General features: G+C 48.9%; 2 protein-coding genes across 6 annotated transcripts; both read right to left on the bottom strand.

Annotated features, from left to right (window-relative positions):
- On the bottom strand, positions 1 to 1333 carry LOC136190555 (serine/arginine-rich splicing factor 11-like; the record flags this gene model as incomplete). Its single annotated transcript, XM_065978755.1, is given in 7 exon segments — positions 1 to 79; positions 138 to 224; positions 281 to 369; positions 428 to 508; positions 572 to 627; positions 698 to 834; positions 893 to 1333. Coding segments are annotated over 7 exon segments (651 nt in total), but the record flags the coding sequence as incomplete, so codon positions are not given.
- Positions 1334 to 1739: 406 nt separating this feature from the next.
- On the bottom strand, positions 1740 to 8929 carry LOC136190551 (glutamate receptor ionotropic, kainate 3-like). 5 transcript variants are annotated; one of them, XR_010670581.1, is made up of 13 exons: positions 8837 to 8929; positions 8674 to 8779; positions 8402 to 8536; positions 8186 to 8350; positions 7977 to 8137; positions 7861 to 7926; positions 7633 to 7812; positions 7501 to 7584; positions 7370 to 7450; positions 7151 to 7318; positions 6884 to 7102; positions 4973 to 6832; positions 4882 to 4923 (listed from the first exon to the last, which is right to left on the bottom strand). XR_010670581.1 is itself a non-coding variant. In XM_065978752.1 (11 exons), the coding sequence occupies exons 2-11, from the start codon at positions 5064 to 5066 to the stop codon at positions 1945 to 1947; spliced, it is 2637 nt and encodes an 878-aa protein (XP_065834824.1). In that variant the 5' UTR covers positions 5067 to 5076; positions 5154 to 5763; the 3' UTR covers positions 1740 to 1944. The 5 variants fall into 5 exon arrangements, 3 of the variants coding, with proteins under 3 accessions (XP_065834824.1, XP_065834823.1, XP_065834822.1); XR_010670580.1 differs by having other exon boundaries at positions 7977 to 8350; XM_065978752.1 differs by lacking the exons at positions 6884 to 7102; positions 7151 to 7318; positions 7370 to 7450; ... (6 more) ...; positions 8674 to 8779; positions 8837 to 8929 and adding exons at positions 1740 to 3162; positions 3223 to 3600; positions 3651 to 3764; ... (3 more) ...; positions 4305 to 4489; positions 4553 to 4738 and having other exon boundaries at positions 4795 to 4923; positions 4973 to 5076; positions 5154 to 5763.
- Between the last annotated feature and the right edge of the window lie 320 nt (positions 8930 to 9249).

Here is a 9249-nt window from a genome sequence, read left to right as displayed (position 1 = left end):
CACTTTTTCCAAGGCGGCTTGTACCACACGAGCAGAGGCAGACTGAGATTGGCCAACGACAGCGTTAGAATAGTCAACTCTATATATATACAAAGGGACAGTGAGAGGAGAAACGAAGGAGGGCGAGTTTCTCTCACTTAATATCGAAGCTTCCAACTCGGAGTCCTGACAGATGGACGGCTTTTTCGACGGACGCTTCACTGGCGAATTCAACAAACCCGAATCTAAGAATAGAAGAAGTCTAGAAAAAAGAGAGTGCACTGCTGCAATTTCCGCTCACTTAGTCGGCTGAGACTCGTCCATCGACAGCTGGACGTTCTTCACTTCCCCACATTCTTCGAAAATGCTCTTGAGCTGATCCGACGTCAGCTGCAAACAGACCCACAAATATGAAGAAGACGCAGTTCCGCACATCAAGCCGCCTTACCCCTTTGTCGACGTTTCCTACACACACAGTCCTCATCGTTTCATTTGCCTTCTGCGTCGCGTCCGGCACCGCTTTGTTGAGCTAGAGAATAGAAGCAGAGACATTGAGGAAAATGAATCGAGAGGACAAGATACTTCAGCTTACCACTGGGGCCCGAGGAGTGGCCAACTGCAATGCAACGTCATCAGTAGGCAAAACCTCTGTTAATTAAACAATATTAATTAATTAATTAATTGATTACACATTCGAGGTAATTTTTTCCAAACTTGCCTGTTGCTACGGGAACGACGATAATGGCTTTGTCGATGAACACCGTGTTGGTGAGGTGCAGGGCGAGCGAGCACGATTCCGTCTTTTCGTAGAGGACAAAACACGCTCTTGAAACCACGTTCGCGTTGCCTAGATCGCTGTGAAGACGAGCGGTTTATTGCGAGAGGAAAGGTATGCGACGTGCGCGTTACGAACGGGTCGGGAACGAGTTTTATGCTTTCGACGGGACCCAAAAAGCCAAACAGCTCCTGCATCTGTTCCTTGGTGGCCGACGGAGTGACGTTGGTCACTTGAATAACGCGTCCGTATCGCGGCATGGGCTCGAACCTTGTCGTCGATCGTCGATACGGGCTCCTTTGAGAACACGTGAGTCGATAGAATTCGCTCGCCGTGAATCAACCACATCTATGAATCAACCTAGCAATACGTGTCGACCGGGAGGTCCATAATCAAAATACGGTACGACGCAGTCGGGGGGACGGTGTGGGAGAGCCGTTCTCGATCCAGGCCGTACCGGTTCAGTTCAGTTCAGTTCAGGTAATCCAATTTGCAATATCATCTCGCCAGGACAGCGGAAATAAACCCTGATCCGGACCGGAAGTGAAGCAGATCCAATTACTTCCGGTCCAAAATATTTAGCGATAGAATGATTCTGGCTCTCTGGCGCACGTGTGCTCAAATAATCTATCTGCACTTACTTTGTGACGTCACACAACATTAGTTATGCCGCGGCGTAGCTGTTGTTCTTGCGTTGATGTTAGTGGCCCAAAAGCCAAGAAAAAGTCACCAAGTGACAACGCCGCAGACTTGAACGACGTCTTTCAAATTGAGATAGTAAGCAGCGACGACAATTCTCAAGCACCTGCGTCAACGATAAGCAAGTCTTCTATACATCAAGAAGAAAAAGGTAAACGGTGGTTTGAGAATGAGAGTTTTAGAATTGTACCGTCATTTTGCAGCCAGTCAAAATTCCCAGCCGCAGCCGGATGATGAAATTGTGAAAGAGAAATCAGTTGCAACTACAACAAATATTTTTCTGAAGCACGAAGATGAGGAGACATCGAGTAGTAGCGGTGACACTTGCTGCAGCAGTGATGATAAAGGTTCGACGTCAACTGTTGAAGACGAGGCCATCGGTCCTTCCCATTTTGCCGATACCAATGCGAAATCAGAGAAAATTCGCCGGTTGCAGGCAAAATTAAGATTTATTTCAGCGGACGATGTGTGAATTATATAGTATTTTAAAATTAAATTTGTGAGACGGCTTCCAAATCCCTTACGCGCGCGTGACCGTTATTCACAAACGTGCTCGACCCTCCGTTCAGCATATACGCTTCTCTCTCCGCCCCCGCGGCACGCTGTGCCGCGGACGGCTCGCTCAGATTTCGAGCTCCGACTTTTCGACCGCTCGTGAGCCACCAAACAAGCCGCTCTAGACTGGCAACGATGAGGGCAATGCCGCTGGTTACGCCGAGAAGCAACAAAACTCCCTTCATATGCTCAATGCCTACCCTGCCGGCGTCACTCGCTGCGTCTAAAACAGCCGATTCGCTCACACAGTCGCCGTGATTCAGCCACTCCCTTGCAATGGTATCAATTTTGCCCTGATCTCGCATTTTCAATACGGTCAGCGTGAAATTTTCCAAGTAAGGCATTCCAAATGGCATGGCAATGCCGTAGCCCTTTTGATTGAAAGTGCGACCGATCACTTCCGTCTCGCACGGTGCCTGCGTGGCAAAATACTCTAGTATTGGCGAATCCCAAATGAAAATGTAGTCCTTTTCGTGCACTCGTTTGACCGCTTCGTCCGCCGAATCGGTCATCGCTTCGTCCGGCTGATCAGTCATATATTGGCCCATTCTCTTGTATGTATCGATCTGCGACGTCTTGAAAAATTCTTCCACGGCCGTATCTCGCACCGTGCCGTACGCAGTCTTCGTCTGAGTGGCCAAGTCGTCGACCGACGAGATGCCGTCCGGTATGCGCTGGAACGTGAGAAACGCCGCCAGATTGGCCGTGTACGTCGATATGGCGATGAGACAGAAGAGAAACCAGCCGCCGAGGAGAAGTTTTCCCGAAAGAAAGCCGATGTAGTCGGGCTCCTGTTGCATGGCCGTCACGTAGAGGAGCCACGCCGACGTGAAAACGTTTTGGGAGTGATTGTGGTGCGGCTGGCGGGGAGAATGATGATGCGTTGCCGGCGCCGTCTTCATCGCGTTGAGTCGCGAAAACGGACTGATGTGATGAACGATGACCATAAGAATGGCGATCCCGAAGAGCATACCGATTATCGTGTACCAGAGAGTCGAATCAAAAGGATCGAGAAAGGCGAAGAGTCGCGGTTTTTCGGGAGTCGGCTTTCGTCGATAGAGGGACAAACCGTAGTCCATCCACGGTTTCGTGAATGAGACGTAGGCGGCGCGCGACGCCGTGATTGCCATCGCCGATACGGCTAAATGAGTTTTCTATACATAACATCGCATGTAAAAACTTCTAATTAATTTTCACGTGTAGATGCATCTTACGCATTCTAGTATTTGCTCTATCATTCCCACTGCTTGGAGCGTTCCGTTCTCTTCTTTCACGTTGCCGTACTTGTCGTCTGGCACGAGTGTCATCGTATAGTCGAAGTTCATTTGGGATGCCATTTCTTTAACGAAGTCGACTAGAAAACCGGTCAAGTGAATTTGACCTGTTTCGTTCGATTTGATGAGGAACGGGCGCTCTTCGATTGTCGTGATGTTGAAATGATATTTGCCCGTTTTCTCGTTGACGGTCGCCGGCGGACAGAAATCGGGCCAATTTGGAGGACGCCGAGATGCCGAGTGTCTGCGTTTGCGATCAAGTGGCAACTGATCGTCGGGGGAAGAGAGCGCTAGTTGACCATCGTGGAAGAAACCAATCTGCAAAAAAAAGTCTCGGAATAAAGAAAGTGATGTTTTCATTTTCGTGCCTTTTTGAGTAATGGTCGATTCGTCGGCCGATGCTCTAGCACGTCGTACGTCGTGTGGAGTTTCTTCGGAATGTTGTCAAAGGTCACAACAGCCGCTCGCGAAAACAGATGTATCTAGATATACAAAATATCTATAACAAACCGACACGCCAAATTTTATCTCGCCTCTTTCTCCTTCCCCGACGCCCAAGTTTTCCGGTGCTCGTGATAGGACACGGCCAACTCTACCGCCTCAAACAAATTGATGACGTTCTCCTTGAATACAAATTCGCTTTTCCGCTTGTTTTGTCGGCGTCTTACGTACAAGTTCTCTCTCTCTTGCCAAGGGACACCCGACGTCAAAGAGACTGGAACAGTCGTGCATGGAAGCAACTTTCGTCTCGACGCGCTCGAACAACTCGTAATCGACGTAGGCCTTTCTTATTCCAACGACGACGACGTGCGATGCGTCGGCTACGCCTCTCGCAGTGTCGAGACTCAACTGCGACGATAGAGAAACGTCAAATTCAAATATCTTATGGATCGGTTCTTGCCTTTTGAGTGGTCGCTTCATTTGTCATAAAGACAAAGTTCTCGGCATTTGGAGAATGACGTACAATCTGAAAAAAAGGAGTCATCAAAAAAACTAATAATCTCACGCCTATTATGATGTACACTGAGAAACGTATTGTAGCAGTTTGTAGTGGAGCACGAAACGACGGCCGCATCGTGATTTTTCACAATCACATCCGCCAGCCTTTCCAGTCGGCGACTATCTGTCGCGTTCACGGTTTCGGCAGAAACAATCAACCCGACAGATAAACTCTCATCCAAAGCGAGAAGATTCATTTCGTCGATGTCTGAAATCGGGTTCACATGTGTCTAACGTCACAGTGGACCACCCAGCCGCGTCGCGACCTCACCGTCGGCCCCTTTATCGGTGATCAAAACAACCGTCGCCCAGTTGCGCCGAACGGCAACGGCAGCAAAGACGCGCAGTGCACTGCCGCGTCTCGCGTCCAAGCGAACGTCAACTTGTCGATTGTTGAGAGAAAGTGAAACGATTGGAATGTGATTATCCCAACGTAGGAAGGGTAAGGAGGCGCCCTCTATTTAAGATCAAATGATAACAACGCCAATCGCTAAAAGAACGGCGAGGACTTGCCTAAAAATTGGCGACTGACATTGTTATTGATCGTGTACGATGGACAGAAACCGGTGTGTGCCTCGCGTCTGAGTGACGTTAGAAAAAAGTCGATGGCGTCTTGTTGCAATTCCGATGGGCGTAGCACAGCTGCAAAATAATCAATGCAGATTATTCCACTGCAGTTTTATGATCTCACCAAACGAAGGTCGACAGCCGAAAGAAAAACGGAAAAAGAAAAAAACTCCGAGAGGGAGGGCAAACAGAGATAATTGCCCAACTCTAATACGCATTTCCCAAGATCTAAGAAACGAGAATTCAAGTATTGTAATATATAGCCCAAGGGCACATCCACGAGTAGTCTGCTTAAACAGTAGTACCAGGCCGGATTCACCCCCATCACGACGTACGGTGTGCATAGAAGGGAGCTGCTTCGCAAACTAGCGCTTCGGCAGAGTACAAAAATCAGGCAAGTCGCGCGTACGTTGGACGGACCATGCAACGCCCTCTCCCTTTTTTAAATTACCAAAAAGCGGATGACTACGGTCGTACCCGCCTAAGCCTTAGTAAGCTACGCTTGAAATGGACTCAGCTTGCGCTGAGCAAAAGTCTACTGCAAGAGACGGGACGGACCCATGGCCTAAACTCGATATATTACATCTGCTTGAACCCTGTACTAATAAGTCGAGTCACTGGATGGTAATAATGCGCATACCGTTGACAATATGGTCTGCGGAGAACACGGATGAGCGACAGCTACGTGAACTTATCACAGCATACAGTAGACCTACGAGGCTTGGTGTGGGAAGTGCACGAGATGACCTCCGTCGCGGTGCCCTCCCTCGGCCTCTCCCCCAAATGAATGCGCAAAGATTAGATACGAAGTAACCACTTTGAGTACAAAAGAACGACGACGTCATTCGTTTCCACATTGCACCGATGGACATCCTAACTAGCGATAGTATATACAAGATGCACATCGAGCGCTCGGACGCGTTCAAATCGTAGGATCGTCGGCACCGACCGTCCGCCGTCGTTTTTGATGCCCCACCCACCGTTCCACGACGGCGATCAGCAGAGCGACGGCACTGCTCGCTCCGAGCAGCAAAATGACGCCGTACATGTGTTTGATACTCACCTTGCCGGCATCGTCGCCAGTCACCGTCGTCGCCGACGACGCGCACTCGCTCGAATCCAACCACTTGCGAGCGAGCTGAGAGATCACGCCGTCGTCGCGCATCTCGAGCACGGCTATGGAGAAATTATCCAAATAGGGCACGTCGAACGGCATGACAATTCCGTAGCCCTTATGATTAAACGTCCGCCCAATCACTTCGGTCGTGCACGGTCGTTGCGAAGCGAAGAACTCCAGTATAGGCGAGTCCCAGACGAATACGTAGCCGCTATCGCTACGCACTCGCTCGATCGCCATCTCCGTCGTGTTGACCATCGACTCGGGCGTCGCCGTCATGTAGTCGCCCATGCGGTCGTACGTCTCGATGGGCGATCGTTTGAAGAACGTCTCGACGGCCGTGTCGCGAACGGTGCCGTAGGGAATTTCCGTCTGATGCGAGAGATCGTCGACCGACGCGATGCCTTCGGGTATGCGCTGGACGGTGAGAAAGGCGGCCAAATTGGCCGTATACGTCGAGATGGCGATGAGAGAGAAGAAGAACCAGCCTAAAAGTAGAACTTTTCCCGACAGAAAACCGACGTAGTCGGGCTCCTGTTGCACGGCGGTGACGTAGAGGAGCCACGCCGACGTGAAGAGATTCTGCGAATAGACGCCTCGATCGCCGCCGACTGGTCTCGATTGCGACGAGAAGGGACTGACGTGGTGAAGTGTAACCATTAGGAGAGCAACCGAGACGAGACAGGCGAGTATGACGAGCCAAAGAGTCGTCTCGAAGGGATCGAGAAAGGCGAATAATTTCGGCTCGGCCGGCGTCGGTTTGCGACGATAGAGCGCCAAGCCGTAGTCCATCCACGGTTTCGTGAAAGCGACGTGAGCGGCACGCGACGCCGTTATCGCTATTGCCGATATCGATAGATCCTTTTCCTAAATTAGTGACGTCAAAAATTTGAATTCGATTCTTTATCCTCTTTTTACGCAGCGTATTATTTCGCCGATCATTCCCTTTGCCGAATCCGGGTCGTCGTTCTCGACGTCGCCGTATTTGCCGTCCTGCGCGAGAGTCATGGTGTAGGTGAAGTCCAATTTCTTGGCCAAGACGTTCGTCAGTTCGACGATCAAGCCGGTGAGATTGTTTTCTGTGTGCTCTCCCCTTGGAAATGTGTTGTTGGGATCGTACATCAAAAACGGCCACTCCTACAGTAGGACAAAGTACACTGCGCATTGCCTTATATTTTTACTTACTACCACCGTCGTGACGCGAAAGTGTAGTTGTGACGGGTTATCGTTGCTACGCGCCGCTGGAGAACAAGGGACAGCTCGTCTTGGTCGCCTTTCTGTCGCTTGGTCTTTTTTTTGGACGACTGTGTGTTCGTGTGACAAGGTCACTTGACCGTCGCGAGCAAATCCAATCTGCAAACATAAGGCTCTCTAATGATGTCAAGGCGAACGAACAGGTTAAACCTTTTGAAACGCCCGCAACCGAAATTTCAGAATGTCATAAGCTGCTTGAAACCTTACCTTATTAACTGACAGTCTACTTGGCTAATAACAAAGGAGCTCAAAAAATTCAAAATTAAACTAAATGGGCTCACATTGCGATCGACAAAAGATTTGGTTTCCTTTTCTGTATTAGACACAAGAAAGTCCATTATAGTGTGAAGTGCTAAGACCTTTTCCTAGAAAAAATCTTAAATTGAATATTTTTCCTGATAACACTTTCCTACCAGTTGATCTTCTCTCAATAAAAAACAACTGATGTCGGATAGACGAGAGCAGCCGCACACTTGCTCAATTCGCGCTCTGAGTCGTTTTACAACGTCTTGGTTGTGCTGATGGTGAGACTTTCTCAATCCCAATACGTTCGCCTCAGTATCTATAGGCCAGTCTGGCATGTCAAACGTCATCTGTAACGCATCAAAATTACAAGACAATAACGTAGTCCGAAAAGTTGCCTTTTGGGTTGTGTCTTCGTTCATAAGAAAGCTAAAATTCGTGGTTTGATAAGTACGGTGAAAAATCTGCAAGGAAATTTAACCGAAGAAATCCTAGTATTATTCACTGGCTTTGCCTTTAGAAAAAAATTGTAGCAAGATACTGTTGTGCACATTACAAAAGCCGCGTCGTGATTAGTGACAATAAGGTCAGCTAGTCTATCCAGTTGATCATCAGGCATCAACGGTGTTGCCGGGACAACAAGATCAACAGACGAATTTTCGTCAAACTTAAATCCTACACCAATACTAAGGGTTACAGTTTTGCACCCATATGGATTATCACCGTCACTCCTATCTCCAATCACAGCCATAGATGTCCATCTCAGTTTCTCAGCCAATGCGGAGAACGTCTGAGTGGCAGCTGCGTGAGAGTGATCTGTAAGGCTAATGTGCACTGGCTCATTTTTGAACCAAACAGAAATGACTGGTGGTTGTAGTAACACCTCCTCTGCATAGAATCAATCTCTAGTAGTGGTGAAGCATTCGCCTAGTCCCATACCTGCATCCACAAGACAGTCCACGATTCGATACGACTTGCAGTTTCCATGGTAACGAAGATGTGGATGGAGCATAATTGCAGCAAAATCAATCAGCGATGAATTGACAAGCAATTTCTCAATCGATTTGCAGAGAGCTAAAGAAAAAATGTCATCAAAGGACGGTAACGTGTGTGCAAAGCCTCTCGCCGACAACTGTAATGTCTGCGTGCTTAGCAACAGCAAAACAAAACCCCGAGCAGCGTTTGCAATCGTCAGTGAATCGCCTACGTACCCACAGAAACTGGCGGACACAAGTGATCGCCTACATCGACAGCGATCAAAGCGAAAAGATACAGCAGCCGGGCGCGGGCCGCTGCGTGGCGCATCGTGCACGAAGCCTAAAGAGGTCGTTTAGCTGTCTTGCACAAGCAATTGAGCATCTACTAAAACGTTACCGAACTCTAATTTCGACCGACAGAGGCCGAAGAGCTGCGAAGAGACCCTGGCAGAGAACCTGGCAGAAAAGAGACAGGCAGAGACCACCAGAGACACTTAGCGCGCTCTCCCACGCACGCACGAGATAAAGCCTATGTAAATTTTCGGAGCTTTATTGACGGACGACGTGCATACCGACAAGAAATACATATCAAGAATTGCAGGCATATGTAGTCTATCATCGTGTCATTCAAAAAGAAATTCACCGCTTGAACTCAATGAATAGAGGCCGGAGGAGATATAGAGCATGCCTTGGCCTGGGGTTCACTGCAGTAGCCCCAAGAGGTGACAAGATGACCTGACGTGATAGCTGTTGCGCACCAATAAAAGTTGGTTGTATCTTCTCTCGTACAATTAGTGTACACTTGACCCT

Source organism: Oscarella lobularis, chromosome 8, assembly GCF_947507565.1.
Source record: "Oscarella lobularis chromosome 8, ooOscLobu1.1, whole genome shotgun sequence".
Classification (NCBI taxonomy): Eukaryota; Metazoa; Porifera; class Homoscleromorpha; order Homosclerophorida; family Oscarellidae; genus Oscarella; species Oscarella lobularis.
Note: the sequence above shows the minus strand (reverse complement) of the source record. Positions and strands in the feature narration are given on the sequence as shown.

Excerpts from the sequence above, each read along its gene's own strand:
- LOC136190551 (XM_065978750.1), bottom strand. The coding sequence starts at position 5,192 with ATGCACACCGTACGTCGTGATGGGGGTGAATCCGGCCTGGTACTACTG. Across the intron at positions 4,250-4,304 it reads GCTACAATACGTTTCTCAGT|ATTGTACGTCATTCTCCAAA; the intron begins GTACATCATAAT and ends CCTTTTTTTCAG. Across the intron at positions 3,163-3,222 it reads TAGAGCAAATACTAGAATGC|AAAACTCATTTAGCCGTATC; the intron begins GTAAGATGCATC and ends TGTTATGTATAG.